The following is a 20,287-nucleotide window of genomic DNA, read 5'->3' on the forward strand; positions in this document are numbered from 1 at the left end:
GCAGACGAGGCAGCATACAGACATACAGACAGACAGACACAGTGGGATGATAATTAGAGACGATGTAAATAAAAGTTTGATTCTTGACTAACAAAAGATACGGACAGAGACGTAAAATAAACATTATACAAACATACATACAGACAGACAGACATATAGATACAGAAACAAGCATTAATTTACTCACAAACAGACATATAGACAGACAGACAGGCAGGCAGATGGAGAGAGTAACAGGCGAAACATTATACAAACAGAGAGACAGACAGACAGAAATAAAGACAACACTTCTTTATTCTCTTACAGACAGACGAAGGAATATACAGACAGACAGACAGACAGACAGACAGATGAACAGAGAGAGACAGAGACAGGAGAGGAAATAGAAATACAAACATATAATTAGACATACAGATATAGACAAATAAGCAAAGTGAACCCTAATTTATTCGCATATAGACAGACAGACAGACAGTTGGACAGACAGAGAGACAGACAGAAGAGACTCTCGGTTTGATGAAAGAAAATAAGTAAATAGGAATAATTTTTTTTTCTAGATTCCTTTTAACTTTCAATATTTTATTTTTATTTTATTTTGACGTTTTATATGTAATTTTATGCTGCAACTCAGTCCTGGCCTTGATGTTGGTTAGGTTATGTTAGGTTAGGTTACGTTAGGTTAGCTTAGGTTAAGTTAGGTTAGGTTAGGTTAGAGTAGGTTAAATTAGGTTAGGTTAAGTTACGTTAGGTTAAGTTACGTTAGGTTAGATTAGAGTAGGTTAAGTTAGGTTAGGTTAAGTTAGATTAGGTTAAGTTACATTAGGTTAAGTTAGGTTAGGTTAAGTTACGTTAGGTTAGATAAGAGTAGGTTAAGTTAGGTTAGGTTAGATTAGATTAGGTTAAGTTAGGTTAGATTACGTTTGATTAAGTTAGGTTATGTTATGTCAAGTCGATCCACCCTCAAGTTTATTAATTTTTTTTTATGAATTTAAGTTTATGTAAGTTTTTCTTTTATGTTTTATTGTACTATTTGATTTCTCTCCCATTTTCCTTCTTATTATTCTTTTTTGTTGTTATTCTTATTCCTATAATTACTCTTATTACATTACTTTTATATATATTGGTATTCTTATTCCTCTTACCATTGTTCTTCTTGCTCTTCTTGTTCTTCTTGTTCTATTTTATCTACTATCCATTCGTAACTCAACGTCCAGTTTCCCCTTCCTTTCATTATTATCATTATTCTTCATTATCCTTGTTCTTTTCCTTCTCCTCCTCCTCTTTCTTCATTTCCAGCCTTCACTCACCCCTAACTCACGCCCCATTCCCTCCTTCACAGCTCGCGCGCGCTCCGGTCCCCCTCTAACCTGTTCATTCTCAACCTGGCCGTGAGTGACTTCCTGCTGGTGTCAATGATGGGCGCCGTGGTCCATAACTCCCTGCTGGAGGCTCCCGCGATGGGCCGTGTGGGTGAGGCTCCGTGTGTGTGTGTGTGTGTGTGTGTGTGTGTGTGTGTGTGTGTGTGTTTGTTTAGGAGAGTACGTTTTCTGTGTTTGTGGTATATATTTGTGTCTATAAAACGATTCCTGCTATTACTGCTTTCTCTCTCTCTCTTTCTCTCTCTCTCTCTCTCTCTCTCTCTCTCTCTCTCTCTCTCTCTCTCTCTCTCTCTCTAAGTGGACAAAAGTTGATATTTCAGTACGTTTCTGGAATGTATATATTATTGTCTATAAACTTCTGCTACTACTACTACTACTACTACTACTATTATCACTCATTTCAGTTCGTATAGTTTCTGCATTAATCACTCACCGCCCCCTAACAGACCACTAAACATATCCTAACAAACCAATAAAAAAAAAAAAACGAAAAGAAAAGAAAAGAAAACAAACCATTTCTTTTCCCAAACATCCCCAAACAAACCCAACAAAACACATAATTATATACCAAACACAAATGGAAAAGCATTACATAAGAACGTGCCCTTCCATAACCTCGGAAACTTACCGTCCTCCCGCCAGGCTTAAAGGAAAAAGGGCAGAGCTCCTTATCCTCTTCCCTCGGTATTAATATTTTTTGGGGTGAGGATTAGCCGGGAATCAACAGGTATTTTCGTCATAATGAGTGGCAGGTTTGAGGTCACGGCTGGAGAGAGAAGGGGGGGTGGAGGAGAGGAGACGAGAGAGAGAGAGAGAGAGAGAGAGAGAGAGAGAGAGAGAGAGAGAGAGAGAGAGAGAGAGAGAGAGAGAGAGAGGAGAGAGAGAGAGAGAGAGAGAGAGAGAGAGAGAGAGAGAGAGAGAGAGAGAGAGAGAGAGAGAATTGCACTAGTCTTCAAGAATGTTACAGAGAAAAGCTTGATACGTAATATTCTCTCTCTCTCTCTCTCTCTCTCTCTCTCTCTCTCTCTCTCTCTCTCTCTCTCTCACTCTCTCTCACTCCTGCAGAAGACTTAACCCTCCGTCTTCGCCTTCGTCAGGTTGTGATCTTGTACGGGTTCATAGGAGGGCTCTCCGGCACCACCTCCATCATGACCCTCGCTGCCATCTCCTTTGATAGGTATCTGGTCATCTCCTACCCCCTGGACCCCTTCAAGAAGCTCTCCCACCGCCAGGTAAGAAAGAGAGAGAGAGAGTGTGTGTGTGTGTGTGTGTGTGTGTGTGTGTGTGTGTGTGTGTGTGTGTGTGAGTGAGAGGAGTAATGCAATATTGTCTCTTTCTGCCCGTGTTTGATTTGTTATGTTAGAAAATGTGTTGCAGGTGTTCTTATATTTGTCCTATTATGTATCTCTATCCTGACTGTCTTCTTTAATTAAACTTTTACCTGGTGGTTCTTCACACCTGTAATCTTACCTCTCATTAACAACATCACCTGTTAACTCTTCACACCTTTAATAATAATCATATTGCTTATTAAATTTCCACACGTACTCTCACCTCTCACTAAAGACATTACATTATTTTTTCACCCCTGTAAGTTTACCTGTCGTTAATTACATCACCAATTAACTTCTCATACCTTTAACTGTACTTGTCACTAACCACATCAGTCTTCTTCTCTTGTAACCTCACCTCTCACTGACTAATTAACTACACCACCTGTTAACCTGACCCCTGTAACCTAAACCTGTCACTAACTTCACCTATCCTCCCTTAGTAACCTCACCTGTCCCTCCACACAGGTGCTTGCCATCATCCTTGCTACCTGGGTTGTACTCCTTCACCTTCTCCGTGATGCCTTTGGTAGGGTTCGCGGACATCAATTATTCTCCTGAAGGATTCCTCACCACCTGCAGGTACGTGGCGCCCTTGGGAGAGTCGTACATAGTCCTACACCCTCCCTTCCTTCACTCCTATAAATGGTTAAGAGTTGAGCTGTTTTGGTGTTTTCTTTATTATTTTGTTGGTCTGTTTATTTTTCTCCCTCCCTTTACTTTTGTTGTTTGTCTACTTTGTTTGTTTGTTTGGGTTTGTTTGTTTGTTTGCTTGCTTGTCTTTTTTCCCCGTCACTCTTCTGTCTGTTTTGTCTTTCTTTTGTCGTTGTGTGTGTGTGTGTGTGTGTGTGTGTGTGTGTGTGTGTGTGTGTGTGTGTGTGTGTGTGTGTGTGTGTGTGTGTGTGTGTTATTCTTTCTGATTCTCTCTCTCTCTCTCTCTCTCTCTCTCTCTCTCTCTCTCTCTCTCTCTCTCTCTCTCTCTCTCTCTCTCTCTCTCTCATCTCTCTCTCTCTCTCTCTCTCTCTCTCTCTCTCTCTCTCTCTCTCTCTCTCTCTCTCTCTCTCTCTCTCTCTCTCTCTCTCTCTCTCTCTCTCTCTCTCTCTCTCTCTCTCTCTCTCTCTCTCTCTCTCTCTCTCTCTCTCTCTCTCTCTCTCTCTCTCTCTCTCTCTCTCTCTCTCTCTCTCTCTCTCTCTCTCTCTCTCTCTCTCTCTCTCTCTCTCTCTCTCTCTCTCTCTCTCTCTCTCTCTCTCTCTCTCTCTCTCTCTCTCTCTCTCTCTCTCTCTCTCTCTCTCTCTCTCTCTCTCTCTCTCTCTCTCTCTCTCTCTCTCTCAACAACAACAAAGAGCATAGGAGACGTGTGCTCTTCGGCCCCAGAGAGAGAGAGAGAGAGAGAGAGAGAGAGAGAGAGAGAGTCCAGGTACCACTTGAGACTTACGCTTCTAAAAACAATAAAAATAAAAAAAAAAAAATGGGAAAAAAACACGAAAAACAAAAATAATCTAGTGAACTTTAGTGTTTTCGGGATAATTTTTTTCAATTCGTCCCTGGAAAATTTTGTACTCGAATGGATTACAAAGGAAAACAAAGAAAAAAACAAAGGACAACAAGCACCAAGAGACGCCCACACACAGGTCCTTTCTAGGCTGCTTGAATCCACTTCTCTACAGTAAAAGTTAGCCACTATTCCCAACCTTTCATCCCTTTCACTGGTAAGCTCTGGAACTCCCCCGCCTGCCTCTGCATCTCCTCTGCCTTTGAGCTGAGTCGTTTCAAGAGTGAGGTTTCAACACACTTCTCAGCTTTTTTGGGCAATGCTTTTCACTAGTCTTTGGGAACTGGCGCCTTTATTGATCTTTGCTTTTTCAGCCTTTTTGTTGCCCTTGGCCGGGAGTCACCTTTTACGTAAGAAATATCAAGAGAAAGGTGAAACTTGTGATTTGATTAGATTTGTTGCTGATCCTTCGCCGCATTTTTAACGTTCGCTTCTTCATTTCCTCAGTCAGGCACGCATAGACTCCCTACCAGTTCTTCACTTGTTCATTTCCTCAGTCAGACACCCATAGACTCCCTACCAGTTCTTCACTTCTTCACTTCCTCAGTCAGACATTGTTTGGTTAGGTTTGGTTAAGTTAGGTTAGGTTAGGGGTAGGATATATTAGTTTAGATTAAGTTAGGTTATGTTATGATAGGTAAGTTAGGTTAAAATGTACTTTTTAGACAAGTGAATGGGGATGACAGGTAGAAATGGATAGGCGTATCTTATACAGGGACTGCCACGTGTAGGCCTGATGGCTTCTCGCAGCTTACCTTGTCCTCAAAAAAAAATATATAGAAATAAATAAATAAATAAATAAATAAAATAAATAAATAAAAATAAATAAATAAATAAACAGTATTAAAAACCATTGCAGTACTTCACTCTAAGCAATCTCTCAAGCTCCTTCAGGCCGACATTCTTATTCAGGAAACTGCCACGTATAGGCCTGTTATCTTCTTGCAGCTTCCCTTCATTTCTTACGTCCTTAAAATAACAATAAAATTAAACAACTTAGAACTAAAAAAAACTCACTGGCCAGATATCATCCCTAACCTAACCTAACCTAACTTGACCTAACCTAACCTAACCTAACCTAACCTAACCTAACTTAACCTAACCTAACCTAACCTAACCTAACCTAACCTAACCTAACTTGACCTAACCTAACCTAACCTAACCTAACCTAACCTAACCTAACCTAACTTAACCTAACCTAACCTAACCTAACCTAACCTAACCTAACTTAACCTAACCTAACCTAACCTAACCTAACCTAACCTAACCTAACTTAACCTAACCTAACCTAACCTAACCTAACCTAACCTAACCTAACTTAACCTAACCTAACCTAACCTAACCTAACCTAACCTAACCTAATCTAACTTAACCTAACTTAACCTAACCTAACCTAACCTAACCTAACCTAACTTAACCTAACCTAACTTAACCTAACTTAACCTTACCTAACCTAACCTAACCTAACTTAACCTAACCTAACTTAACCTAACCTAACCTAACATAACTTAACTTAACCTAACTTAACCTAACCTAACCTAACTTAACCTAACCTAACATAACCTAACCTAACTTAACCTAACCTAACCTAACATAACATAACCTAACTTAACCTAACTTAACCTAACCTAACCTAACATAACCTAACCTAACCTAACCTAACCTAACCATAACCTAACCTAACCAAACTTAACCTAACCTAACCTAACCTAACCTAGCCATCCCACAGATCCCCTTCAGGCAGGCAATTTTAAACAGGGACTGCCATGGCCTCTTGCAGCTTCCCTTGTCTTAAAAAGGTGAAACGAAGCTGTATTAAAAAATTATTACTATATTTCAGCCTTAGCCATCCCTCTCTCTTCCCCTTCCCTCTCACCTGAAGACTCCACCTGTTGCCCTCTGAAATAAATTAGCAACACACCCGAGTAATCTTTCCGGGGCCTTCCCTTAATTGACCTCACTCTAGACTGCCTCAGGGGAACACAGAGCCAAGTGCGCCCGTCCCTTAAGGCTTAGGGTCCTGTTAGGGTGAGAGGGGAGGGTCGACCATAAGGGCTTGAGTTCCTCCCTTTGTCCCTCGCCCTCAGAAGTGGTTAATGGAGATCCTAACGAGAGATTTTTTTCCTTCGTGTCTAAGGCAAACGTTCTGTAAGAGGTCCTTGTGTGTCTTATTTTGCTCTCTCTCTCTCTCTCTCTCTCTCTCTCTCTCTCTCTCTCTCTCTCTCTCTCTCTCTCTCTCTCCTCTCTCTCTCTCTCTCTCTCTCTCTCTCTCTCTCTCTACACACACACACACATTTCTTACCTTACATAACAAAACCTAACGATTCCTTTACACATACTCGTATTTTCTCTCTCTCTCTCTCTCTCTCTCTCTCTCTCTCTCTCTCTCTCTCTCTCTCTCTCTCTCTCATCTCTCTCTCTCTCTCTCTCTCTCTCTCTCTCTCTCTCTCTCTCTCTCTCTCAACACCCACACACAACCTTACTTAAGATCTATCTCCCTCCCTCCCTTCTCCTCCTCCTCCTCCTTCTCCTCCTCCTCCTCCTCCATCCTCCTCCTCCTCCTCCTCTCCTTGCGTCAGTATCACCTGCCATTATCACCAGTGGACCCTTCAAACTCACTGCTCTCTCCCCTCTCCTTCCTTTCCCGTCTCCCTCCTCCCCTTTCTCTCTCTCTCTCTCTCCCCTCTGCCCCCCGCTGTCTTAGGGGAATCCAGTATATAAAGTAAACTGAGGGAAGGGAAGAAGGGCAGAGGAAGTGTAAGAATGAAGTGTTTTGGTTATTTTTCTTAATATTGATGTAACTGTTGTAAATTTTCTGGGTGGACTAAAGGAAATAGGAAGGATTAATTTAACTTTTGCTAAGATACAGAAGCAAAGGAGGTTAGGCGTGTAGGAAGTGAAGGAGTGAGTCAGAATAAAGTGTCTATAACATTGCCATCGCTGTAGTGAATCGTTTAGATGGAAATAACGAAAAAGAATGGCATGGTAACTCAATTTGGTCTTTATTGAGGTACAGAGGCAAAAAAAGAAAAAGAAAAATGAAATGAGGAAGTGAGTCAGAATTAAGTGAATTGCATTTCCAACATACACATTACTGAATTAAAAACTGTTTAAATAGAAAATAAAGAAAATAATGGGGGGTTAATTTGATGTTTGCTAATGTCACGGGCAAAATAATGAGTACTTGATGTGAAGAAGTGAGTCAGACTGAAGTGAACCTATAACAATGACATCACCGGTACGTAGTTGAACTGATTACACACACACACACACACACCACACACAATAAAAAAAAATAAAAAAAAGCTAATTTCATACGTACTAAACTACAAAAACAAAGAAGATCAAGAGCGAAGGAAGTGGGGAAGTGAGTCAGCCTGAAGTGAGTCTATAAAATGGACATCACTGCGGTAAACTAGTTAGATAAACACAAAAGAAAAATAAAATAAAGGTAATTCCACTTAGGCCAACTTATAAAAATACGTTTATTCCAGAGACAATAGTATAAAAAATAAGGCTTTTCAAAGTTGTATATAACATAATGGGAAAGATTGACTGAAAGGGTGAAGGAAACTAATGCTGGTCACGTTTAGGGAAAAAAAAAAAAAGGTGAATTTGTGAGGGAAAAATGTGTTAGAGGAATTTTTTCTTTGTTTTTGTCGAGGGAGAAAAGTTTGAGAGAGAGAGAGAGAGAGAGAGAGAGAGAGAGAGAGAGAGAGAGAGAGAGAGAGAGAGAGAGGAGAGAGGAGAGATTGACCAACCGACCTTCATTTCCTTCCCTTTTCATTCAATTTATTATTCTCTTTTATGTCACCTTCCCGTCTCCCTTCCTCTCTCGTCCTTTCCCCCCCCTCTCCCACTTTTCCCTCGTTGCCTGCCGCGCCCGCACACACCTGGCGGGCGTCAGGTGTGCAAAATATCATCCGGTTTATGTTATTTTATTCCTCAATTTAATTTTCGTCAAGGGAATAAAGTTATATTTCAATTTTACCCTTGTATTTCTTTATTTTGTATATTTTATTGTGTCTATCTCCTCTTCCTCCATTTCTCCATTCTTTTCTTTCTGATTCCCTCCCTTCCGCCCATTTATCCGTTCATTTTTTCTTTTTCTTTTTACAATCCCTCTCCATCCCTCATACAATACAATACAATACAATACATTTCTCTCTCCATCCTTCATAGTATCTGTTTAATTCCTCCATTACCTCTTAATTCATATCTCATCTCTCCTTCCCTCCCTCCTCCCTTCCCTCCCTGCCTTCCCTCCCTCTGGCTCAACGTCTCTGTCCCCTCCCTTAACACAGCCTTTCCTTAAACGAAATTCTCAGGATCAGCAATCAAGATACAAAAATAAAAAAATGAGTGAAAAAAGAGTTTAAGAGGGAATTGGTTTTCACGTCATGTAGTAGATGAATGGAATAGACTCAGTAATCAGATTGTTAGTGCTGAGTCATTGGGAAGCTTTAAAAAGATTAGAATAATTTATGGATGGGGATGATAGGTAGAAATATGTGGGGATATTTCATAAAGGGACTGCCACTTGTAGACCTGATTGGCTTCTTGCAGCTTCCCTTATTTTTTTTTATGTTCTTATGTTCTCTCTCTCTCTCTCTCTCTCTCTCTCTCTCTCTCTCTCTCTCTCTCGCTCTCTCTCTCTCTCTCTCTCTCTCTCTCTCTCTCTCTCTCTCTCTCTCTCAGTATCTCTCCGTCTCTCCAACAGTTTCGACTACCTTTCTGAGTCCACCAACACTCGCATCTACATCTTCGCCTTCTTCGGTGGCCGCCTGGGTACTGCCTCTGAACATCATCATCTTCAGTTATCTGTCCATCGTGAGCACCGTGTCCAAGCAGGAGCGCTACTGTCGCACCTGTCAGGGCACCTTCTCCTCCTCCTTCAAGCACCAGAGACTCAAGAGGAAAGAAGGAGTAGAGGTGAGTGAAGTGAAGTTGGTGGTGGTGGTAGTGGTGGTGGTGGTGGTGGTGGTGGTGGTGGTTGTGCATCTTTTCTCTCTCTCTCTCTCTCTCTCTCTCTCTCCTTTAAGCAAGACTCAAAAGGAAGGAAGGTTATACTGAGACATAGTGGTTTAGTAGTAGTAATAGTAGTAGTAGTAGTAGTAGTGGTGGTGGTGGTGGTGGTGGGTGGTGGTGGTAGTGGCTTGTTTTTTGGGCTGTCTTAAGGAACTGGCACCTTCAATGGGGCTTTTGTTTTTGTAGTCTGGTTGCCCTTGGCCAGAGCCCCTCTTATATAAAACAATAGTGGTAGTAGTAGTAGCAGTAGTAGTAGTAGTAGTAGTAGTAGTGGTGATGTGGTGGTGGTGGTGGTAGTGAGTGTTCCTACTGTTACTGTGATGCTGGTAGTCGTGATGGTGGTAGTCGTGATGGTGGTAGCATAACACATAAAGACAAAAAAAAAACTCCTTTAGACACACAAGATTAAATAACAGATAACACATAACATAGACCAGAAAGAGAGAGAGAAAGAAAGAAAAAAAGAACTCCCTCTCGCCTTCTCTCCCACCCTCTCCCTTCATCCCTCTCTCTCTCTCTCTCTCACTCTCCTGTCATGCGGTAGAGAGAAACACAGAAGGGGGTTACCAAGGAAGAAGCACCGACCTGTTTCTGACAATGCGAGTCTTATTGCCTTCACCTTTGCTGAGGCGCGTCGCTGGCCCGCCGCTGTGTGACTCTGCCGCGTTAGTGAGGGATGCGCGGAGGGACGTCTAGGTTTGGGACACGAGAAATGGAAGGAAATGGGGTTTGCGTTTGAAAATGGGGGAATTGGTAATGATAAGGGTGTTTTGTTTTGTTTTTTTTCTCTTTTTTTCTGTCTTTTTATCATTTTTCTTCTTCTTTTCCTCCTTTTTCCTTTTCGTTTGTTCGCTCGTGCGTTATTTTCATGCTTTCTTTTGTTTGTTTTGTTTGTTTCTTTTTTCTTTGTACGCTTGCTTGCTTTATCGTTCGTCCATCTCTCTCTCTCTCTCTCTCTCTCTCTCTCTCTCTCTCTCTCTCTCTCTCTCTCTCTCTCTCTCTCTCTCTCTCTCTCTCTCTCTCTCTCTCTCTCTCTCTCCCCTATCTCCATCCCCCTCCTTCCCAACACACACACACACACACACACACACACACACACACACACACACACACACACACACACACACACACACACACACACACACACACACCACACACACACACCTTTCCGTTTACAGTAACCTTCTCATCTCAAACTCAAGTGAATTAAACCCCTGTACTCTTGGCGCCAGCAGGAGAGGAGGACTCTAACCGAGTCTGTCAACAAACACACGTGAGAAGGGGTGAAGAAAACGAGGGAAGCAGAGATTTATAAGAGAGGACAAGAGCAAAGTGAAGTAGTTTTCTGGGACGGGGTCCGAATAGGAAAGGGAGGGAAGGCGAGATGATGAGGGAGTGAAGGCGGTGAGAGAGGTGAGAAAGAGGAAAAAAGGAGAAAATTAGAGAAAGGGAAGAGGAAGTGACAGAAATTGATTGGAGGAGAGGGTGATGGGGAGAAATATGGAGGATGTGAGAGAAGTGGGAGAAGGAATAGGAGAAAAGTGAAATGGTGAGGGAATGTTGAGGAGGCGAGAGAAAGCGATATGAGAGAAAAAATATGAAAATCTCGGTAGGAAACGCAGGAGAAAAAGAGAGAGATAGAGGGAAAGAAAGGTCAGAGGAAGTGGTTGAAGGAAAATATGAAAGTATCTAAAGGAAAAAAAGAGAGAAAAAGATAAATAGAGAGGGAAAAGTGATGGGAAACTGAGAGCGGTGAAGTAATTTAGGAAGACATTAAGAGAAAAGGTTTGACAATTTTCCAGAAGCAAGAGAAGGAAAATATGGAAAAAAAAACGATGACTGGAAAATATATGATAGATTTCCAGGAGCGAGAGAGAGGAGAGAAAGAGGAGGAGAAGAAGTGACGGGAGAGTAAATGGGAAGGAAACATGACAGGGAAAAAATAACAAAACAGGTGTCGAGGAAAAGTGAGGGAGGAAAAACGAGATGAAGAAAAAGAAACTGGAGTACAAAGAGGGGAAAAAAAGATAGGCAGAAAAGGATGAAGGAGGAAAGAAATCTGAGAATGAGGAAGTGAGGGAAGGAAAAAAGGAAAAAAAAGTGGAAATAAGTACAGACGGAGTGAGAGGAAGGAAAAACAGAATAGAGAGAGAGGAAAAATCGAATGGGGAATAGAGAATGAGAAAAAATAGAAGGTAGGTAAATAAAAAAAACCAGGTGTTTTGACTCAAATTAACCCAGTTTTGTGTCATGTGAATATGTAGATTAGAGAAACTTTCATTTTACTTTTAATATTTAGTTTTGTTTTCTGTTCCATGTCACTTGCTGTCTAAGATACGACACAGAATTGTATATATATTGTACTAGTGTTTTGAATTTGTACAGAAGGAAGGTTGTCAGTAAAATAAAAGGTAATGATAACTCACTCACACACACACACACACACACACACACTAAATCCTTCATCTCTCATTTCTTTTACTAAACACATTCATTCACATCATCGTCTCCCTTTACGCCTCATTACACAAACATTTCCCCTCATTCCCCACTCACTAAACCTCCTTATTTCCTCATCATGCCTTCACATTCTCATTTCCTTACAACCTCAATACAAACCAAACCTTTCACCTCTCATTCTCCCCTCATACCTCATCATTTGCCCACTCCCACATTCACCTCTCATTCATTCCTCACAGAGCCTCACATTCCCCCATCTTTCTTTCACATCTCCCTTTTACCTTACGCTTCATTCTACACCTTGAGGTCCTCCACGCGTCGCCTTTCCTCACCCGCCCACAGGAGAGAGAGAAAAGCCTTACCAAGACGGAAAAAATCCATTATAAGACAGTAGAAGAAGTCCATTTCTCCCACTTTCCTTAATGACTCGGAAACAAACATACTTTTCCCGGTGGGGACGCGGCATAAGAAATTTATTTTTCCGATGAGAGAATAGAGAAGGGGAAATAGTAGTAGGAGTAGGAGGAGAAGGAGGAGGAAGAGGGGAGGAGTAAGAGAATGAGGAAAATGTTTTTTTTTTTCTGTCATTTTCCTCATAATGACTTCTTTTCTACGGCTCGAGGCTTTAGGAGGTAGGGAAAGGTGCGGGAGATGACAACATGACGCATTAACGTGTGTGTGTGTAGGTGTTTGTGTTTGTGTCATATTACTAACCAAACCTAATTAAAGAAATCAACTCATTCAAATAGTGTCCACATTAACATCCCACAAGAATTAAATCTTTTCACAGTATCACACAAATTACTCTCAACAAGGTCACCAGGTCACTAAGGTCACGTGGGGATTACAGCGGCGTCCTTGAATCTTGTCGCTCAAAGGCCGGAGTGACGCACGTTACTGCCCCGAAGGCAAGTTATTTCCATGTGCAAAGACACGAGAAGGGGAGGAAACTTTCTCGATTAAAAGTAAACAGGGGCCTGAAGAGGAGAAAGGAGGAGAAGGAGGAGGAGGGAGGAGGAGGAGGAGGAGGAGGAGGAGAAAAAAAGAAGAAGAAAAAGAAGAAGAAAGAAATGTAAAAGGAAGAAGGACAACACCACTACCACCACCACCACCACCACCACCACCACCACCACCACCACCACCGCCGCCGCCGCCGCCACCACCACCACCACCACCAACAACAACAACAACAACAACAACAACAACAACATAAGAAAGAAGAAGAAGAAAGAGGAAAAGAAAGTAAACAATAAAAAAAAAGCAGTATTGAAGGATCCAAGAGAGAGAGAGAGAGAGAGAGAGAGAGAGAGAGAGAGAGAGAGAGAGAGAGAGAGAGGGATTACGTGAGATTACATAACACAGATACTATGAACCCCGTTGGTCTATAATGAGGATATCAAGTTAAGAAGAAAATTCTCTCTCTCTCTCTCTCTCTCTCTCTCTCTCTCTCTCTCTCTCTCTCTCTCTCTCTCTCTCTCTCTCTCTCTCTCTCTCTCTCTCTCTCTCCACACCTGATTAGCAAGATAAAACAGACACCATCGATTCCCCACAATTATTATTACCAAGAATTTTTTAAAACTCATGCACACCCACCCTCCCTTCCACCCATGCACTGACAGACAGAAAGATTCAGTCACTCTCTGTCGAGCAAGGCGGGAGAGGAAACTTAACCTAATCTAATCACATCTAACGTAACCTAACCTAACCTAACCTAGCACATCTTGTATCGCGTTGTGACCTTTTAAAACTAATTAGGCTGACAAGGGGAAGGCTGTTAATTAAGGAGATGAAGGGCAGAAAAAGGTTTAAACATTCTTGACTTAATTAAGAGTGCTCTGTGTGTGGTGTGTGTGTGTGTGTGTGTGTGTGTGTGTGTGTGTGTGTGTGTTTGTGTGTGTGTGTGTGTTTATAGGAAGTTGGTGATGCTTAGAGTGCGTTTCTGAAAAAAAATTGTGTTGAGTGCAAAATTTGTGTGTTAGTGTCCTCTGAGAGATTTTTTAATGTATTGAGTGCAAGATTAGTGTGTTGAGTGTGTTTCTTAAAGATTTGAGTGTTCTGAGTGCAGAATTTGAGTGTGTGTGTGTGTGTGTGTGTGTGTGTGTGTGTGTGTGTGTGTGTGTGTGTGTGTGTGTGGAGTGTTGCGTGTAAGATGTAAGTGTGTTGCGTGCGTTTCTGTAAGATCTGAGTGCATTTCTGTAACACTAGAGTGCATTGTGTTGAGTTTAAGAAGTGCGCGTCATTTCTCTCTCTCTCTCTCTCTCTCTCTCTCTCTCTCTCTCTCTCTCTCTCTCTCTCTCTCTCTCTCTCTCTCTCTCTCTCTCGTAACACAGCTAAGCGCTTCAGTGGCCATTGACAAACATCCCCCGCCTCATTAGCGCCGGCATATACCTCGGGGGGCGCTACTCCCTCAGATGGCAGGGGGCGCTTTGATATTTGTTTGTTTTGTCTTGACATGTACGTTGGTTCTTTCTTTTTTCTTTTTTTCTTTTATCTGTCTTTTTCAGTTTCTCTTTATTTTCGCTCTTTCCGCTTCTTTCTGATTAGGTTGTCCTTTTTTTCTTTTTCTTTTTTTATTTTTTTCATCCGCTTTTTGTTTCTCAATGCGAGTTTTCGTTCTTTCCGTTTCTTTCTTATCAGGTCGTGTCTTTTTTTTTTATTTTTCTCTTTTTTCATAACTACTTTCTTTTTTTATCTATTTCTCTCTGCATTTTTCCTTCCTAGTTTTCTTTATTTTTCTTTGCAGAGTTTCCTTCTTTCTATCTAGTTATTTTTCCATATTGCTCCTTTCTTTTATCACTTTTCCCTTCTGTCTATCTACCATAACAAACAACAAACAACAAAACACTGAAAACACACACACACGACCCAACTTCTCGTACCCACACCTGCTCCTCTTCCTGCAGTTGAAGCTGACGAAGGTGGCATCGGGAATCATCGCTCTGTGGGTGTTAGCGTGGACTCCCTACTCTGTGGTGGCTTTGCTTGGGATCTTCAGGCAGCGAGCGGTCATCACACCCCTTGTCTCAATGTTACCAGCTTTTTTTTGCAAGACCGCTGCATGCTTCGATCCTTTCATCTACGCTCTCTCACATCCACGCTTCAAGGTAAATAGTCTCGTGAGTGTAATCAGGTGTGTTTAGGTGGTAGGGACGTCCGTAAATGGTAACAGGTGTTTAATGAATGCACGTATGAGTCAAGGTTTGGTTTTATGAGAGAAACAAGTGTGGTTTTAGCTCACACGTGTGGAAGATGAATTAACGCGTGTGTTTTAAAAGGCCGTTCCTGTCACTCGCTGCGGGTTTGACGAGATTTGTGTATGTGTGCCATTGGGTGTGCTTTGATGAGGATGTGAAAAGTTGTGAGCTGAAATGGTGAACGATAATTAATTCCTAACACTCTCTATGTACTATACTTAGAACTAAACTAACTGCTGGTCCTGCTGATTATTAATTTGCTGGGAAGTGAGAAATTACGCGAGGACAGTAAACGTTGGGTATTGCAATCTTTCATTTGATGAAGTCAGCTTAGGGAATTTAGCCACGAAGTATTGACAAACAAAGGTCGTGTTCTCCGCGCCACACACCGCCGCCAACACATCCTTTCCCCGCAGGCGGAGCTGGCCAACAGGCTGGTGCGGCGCCGGCCTCTGCTGGGCGGCATGCTGAACGGCATCACGCAGGGCTTCTCTGTCAGCACCTTCAGCGAGATCCGGGAGGAGCGGGAGCTGTCTGACGTGCAGGTGAGGCCTGGCGGGGTGTGGGTAACGGTTTTGTTGTGTGGTGTAGACATGTCCTGTGCTGGCCAGGCCCCCACACATTGCCAGAATTGTAGCACACAGAGAGGCTGTACAAAGGCTTGGCTGGCAAGTAACAGTGTGTTGGTTCCTTCATTAGTGACAGGAGGGAGGGAGGGGAGAGAAAGACACCTGCACGGTGGTCACTGCCTAACACCCCGCCTCTCCCCCAGGCCTGTGGCAACTACGACCCGTCCACCTCGTCGCTGGGGCCGCTGCTGCAGCGCAACACTTCCTCCTCCAGCAACCCTACGCTGGAGCGCAGCCGCCGCAGGGACACGGCGGGCTCCCCGGGCAGCAAGAGCCTGGTGTCGCCGGTGTCCACGGAGATCTACCCTCGCAAGAGCCTCTCCACGTACAGCTTCAGGAGCATCTCCAAGAACTCCAGGCTGGACGAGAAGATAGAGGCGCTGCACAAGTCCCGCCGCGACAAGTGCCACTTGGAGCTGCGCACCACGGCACTCATCGAGCTGCCCGCCGCGCCGCTGCCCAGGCCGCCCTTCTCCCTCAGCTGCTCCTTCAGCACGGGCCTGGAGCAAGTCAGCCTGTGCGCGCAGCCCTCAGCACACTTATGGAGCACCTCTCAGATGCCGCCCGCGCCTGATGACCAGACCTGCCCCGCCGAGGAGCCGCCCACGGAGGAGGAGTCCCCGCGGAGGAAGAGCAAGACCTGCGCCAGGAGCCATGCCGGCCTGCCCGCCGCGGCCGCCACCTTCAGGAGCAAGGGGCGCAGCAACAGCCTGCCCAACATGACCCACGGCCCCTGCGACAGAAAGGCGGAGGGAAAGTTCTCGAGGAACGTGCTGCTGCAGCTGTTCCAGGGCAGGATTCTGCCGGGCGCACGCCGGAACAAGAGCAGCTCGTCCATCTTCCACGACGACGGCAAGGTGTGAGGCGGCGGCGACCTGCCGAGGCGCCATGACGGCAGCTCAGAGCCCTGTCTGTCTTTAGGAAGTACTTAGGCACGTAGGCCAATCAGGACACCGCTGCCAGCCACAGGTGTGGCGGGGCGCGTGGCGGCGCCGCGGAGCGCAGCACGGGAAGGCCCAGAGCGGCGCGGCAAGGTGCGGGGCACCGGGAGGTGGGGGCAGTCCGGCACAGTTAGGGCGTGACCATGTGATATTAGGTCAAGGTCACGCCGCGGGTTGCCGAGGCGCAGTGTGGCGTGGCGGTGAGGCGGGTCACTGCAGGTGGCTATGGGGGGGTTGGGGAGGGGGCGTGGAGAGGGGAGCTGAAGTAGCCACATCAGATTAAATATATTTTTCTTCCTGTCGCTCTCTTGCTATAAAATATTCGCTATATTTTACTAAGGTGTTGCTTAATTTGTTGTAAGTGTAAGGGAGTAAGGTTAACAGAGTAAGGTAACAGAGTACCTAATTAATGTTAGGGGGACACAGGCGCGTCGCTTGTACCACGTGGCGGACGAGGAACTCTGGGGACGAAGAGAGTCTGTGTTTCTAAAATGCTTTTCTGTGTTATACATTTAAGACGGCGCCGCTGTGAGGAGAGGACACCACGCGACGCCCTCACAGTGCTGACTCGCCCTTCAGGTCGCTGGAGATCACACGCGTCAAAGCGGAGACAATAATACCGTAATGTTAAGGCTAAGGTAAGCAGGTAAGCAGGTGAGGCAGGACCAGTGCGACACAGGCACGAGACACAAGCACAGCCAACCCACGCTCGTGTTACTTTCCCTTGTCTTTCACATGACTTTCAACTTTCCCGCTACCCACTCCAGGCAGGACCAGGTAGGACCTTCACTGGTCGCAGCGCCCACAGGACTAAAGCACCGCCAACCTCCACACGAGACAATCTTCACCATCGCCACACTTCATCACCACCACGACTCTTCAATTGTGATATCAGAACGAAAAAGAAACAAACAAAAAAAAAACTCGTTAACCTTGACAAGCTTGACACGAGGCCTCAGGGAAGACTCTTGCTTCACACGCCTTGCTTCACTCACTTGGCTACGAAGCTTCGGGCGGCGCTCTACCATGGGCCCGCTTCCTCCCGCCTATTACCTCCCACTCCTCCCGCCGCGTGTGATATGAATGATTGGATTCCACACTACAGAGGCGCGAGAATCCAACCTTCATGCCAAACACGGGGGCGGCGCGGCGAGGTGCGGCACGCAGCGAGGCTTTGGAATCGACTCTAGGATTCGTTACCCTGAATCTTTGTGAAGCGAGGCGTGAGCAAACCCTGGGGTCTCGATGGGGGAAACTTGCTTTGTCAGGACTAACGACTTATCTGTGAAGTAATTAAGCATTAAGTCAGTCGGCATATCACTGTAGAAGTATAAGGATCTTTGGGGGAACTCGACGCTTCCGAACGAAAGTAAATTAAGAAGAAATCCTGATAAAACATTGAATGGACCTCATATATTTTCTTGTGGTGATTTTTTTTATATCGTTTCGTGAAGCATTTGTGGCGCCTCGGCATGGCAGAGGCAATGAACCGTGCGTGGGTCAGTGAGAGATGAGTGAGTGGTGCGTACATGTGTGGTGCCGTGCTAGACTGGGGGAAAATATCGAGGCACGGCAGCTGGTGACCTTAACTGGGACAGACAGGTAAATATATTTTTTTTATTTCATTTAAGAGAGGTACAAAAATCATAAAGGTGGTGTATTGAGGTGCCAGTCTACATAAAAAGGGGCCGAAAAGATTACCTTAAAATGAAATGCCTTAAAGCCTTTCGAATACAAGGAAATTAAGCCTTTCACTGCGATGTACAAGTGGCAACACTGAAGGCACTGCACAGTCTTGACAGGCCTCTACAGGAAAGAGAGAAAAAAAAATTAATACATTTTCCACTTTCCAGCAAAACGTTTTGAGGTGACTATGGAACAAGAGAACTATAGAATACTTCGTGGTTACAGAATATCAACTATCATACAAAAATATATATATAAAAAAAAAAGGCTTACAGATGCGCCAGTCTCTACAGGAAAAAGATTATCCAAAATTAAAATGTCTTGCAATATCTAAAATATCCGGAAACTCATTATCAGCTATAGGCAAAATTTTAATAGCATCTTGACTCGCCTATTAAACTGACGAAGCAGACTAGTACGGCGTAGGGGGGGTGAAGGGAGAGTGTGGGGGCAAGGCAGCTGCTGAGATGAGTAAGGCGTCGCATGATGGTGCGTGCGTGTGTGCGTGAGAGACCTTGACATTGAGCTGAGGGTGACCTTGAACGGAGGGTAACTGGGTTCGTGTGTGTGTGTGTGTGTGTGTGTGTACTGTTTGTGTATGTATTATTGATTTAACGAGGCCGTGTACAAAAACTCATTGTGTGTGTGTGTGTGTGTGTGTGTGTGTGTGTGTGTGTGTATAAACAGGTACTACTACTACTACTACTACTACTACTACTTGTCACTCACGACCCGTATTCTGTCAGGACCCGTTCTGTCATTTGCTCACGAGTACCACTGGAGTGAATAACAACAATAAAGGAAAAAGAAAATAATACTTCCAATCGGTGTTATTATTCAACCTGTCACATTTTCTTTCTTTATTTTTCTGAGGGGGTCTTTTCTTTTTTTTCTTTTTTTTTTTTCTTTAGTGTCGCCGCTACGCTAGTCACCGCCAATACAATCTCTGTGCAATGAATCGGAAGTTAATGCTTTTTCCTCTCTCTGTCTCTCTCTCTCTCTCTCTCTCTCTCTCTCTCTCTCTCTCTCTCTCTCTCTCTCTCTCTCTCTCTCTCTATCTATCTATCTATCTATCTATCTATCTTTTTCTTAATCTTTCATGTAACTTTTTTTTCTCGTTCTCTTTTATTTTCTTCGTAATCTTCCACGTATCTTTTTAATGGCGGCTGTTAACTCTTACAGCTTCCCATCGCCTTTGGATTTAGAACTTTCCAGGGGTGTGTATCTTTATTAGACTCCATTAATTAAACTTCTCTGGCCGTTACATGATTTATGGGCATCCCTCCACCCTATTCTCCCCCAACCACCTCTCCCTCGCTCCCTCCATCTATCTCTCTCACCCATCTCATTAATACATAACCCACAGGAACCGTATAAGGAAAATAAACACGAACCATTTAGTTTTTATCTCCTCTATATATTTATATATGTACAGTTTTATCTACATATGTTAACACTTAGCTACAACAACAACCACCACCACCGCCGCCTCACAGCACCGTCAGACACACACGCGGGACAGTCAAGATCACCCGGGCCCTTAGCTGGTGGCGTAGCAAGGGCGTCTCTGGGTCACCCGCTGCAGGGAAACACGTCACGCCCTCCCCCGCCCCTTCTACCCCTGGGATAAGTGCCGCAGGGGAAGGGGAGGGGAGTAGTGAGCATCTAGACCTGTCCACGCGACACACCAGCCCACCCATGCCTCTGTCTAGCCTACAATCACACATACTTACACATACATAGCCGTGCCTCTTCATTATATCAAGCACGATACTAAGCCATGCACGCACACACGTACTCACACTCACTCTTACACGGGACAACAATAAAAACATCTTTAAAACTTTCCGGTACATAATCAACAATTTACGTGAACATCCATTTAAACAATCACGCCTCATCTACGAGACACCAAGTGAATGACGAAATATGACGAAACATTGCTGCAGGACACTTGGGCCCGCTCTCTGAAACGCTTTTGTTTTCTCACCCCGACTATTTCTAAAGGCTGCAGAGATGATTAGCAGGGTTCTCAAGAGTGTTTCTCCTGTTAATAATGTAGAAATCTTGATAATCTGACACTGGAA

General features: G+C 44.0%; 2 protein-coding genes across 6 annotated transcripts in view; one reads left to right on the forward strand and one right to left on the reverse strand.

The window, feature by feature from the left end:
* The window catches only part of LOC135090397 (uncharacterized), a 71,634-nt gene extending 52,619 nt beyond the window's left edge, over positions 1-19,015 (forward strand). Inside the window, 9 exon segments of the mRNA XM_063987151.1 lie at positions 1,340-1,616; positions 2,477-2,611; positions 2,757-2,770; positions 3,179-3,292; positions 8,983-9,037; positions 9,039-9,194; positions 14,654-14,854; positions 15,361-15,489; positions 15,717-19,015. Coding sequence (XP_063843221.1) covers positions 1,340-1,616; positions 2,477-2,611; positions 2,757-2,770; positions 3,179-3,292; positions 8,983-9,037; positions 9,039-9,194; positions 14,654-14,854; positions 15,361-15,489; positions 15,717-16,436 — 1,801 coding nt within the window. The 3' untranslated portion in view covers positions 16,437-19,015.
* Positions 19,016-19,596: 581 nt separating this feature from the next.
* Positions 19,597-20,287, reverse strand: part of LOC135090539 (choline O-acetyltransferase-like) — a 106,005-nt gene continuing 105,314 nt past the window's right edge. For all 5 annotated transcript variants that reach the window (XM_063987359.1, XM_063987361.1, XM_063987360.1 and 2 more), the window contains one exon: positions 19,597-20,287. This exon is cut by the window's right edge and continues 6,624 nt beyond it. The gene's annotated coding sequence lies outside the window, so the exon portion shown is untranslated.

This window comes from Scylla paramamosain, chromosome 35 (genome assembly GCF_035594125.1).
Source record: "Scylla paramamosain isolate STU-SP2022 chromosome 35, ASM3559412v1, whole genome shotgun sequence".
NCBI lineage: Eukaryota > Metazoa > Arthropoda > Malacostraca > Decapoda > Portunidae > Scylla > Scylla paramamosain.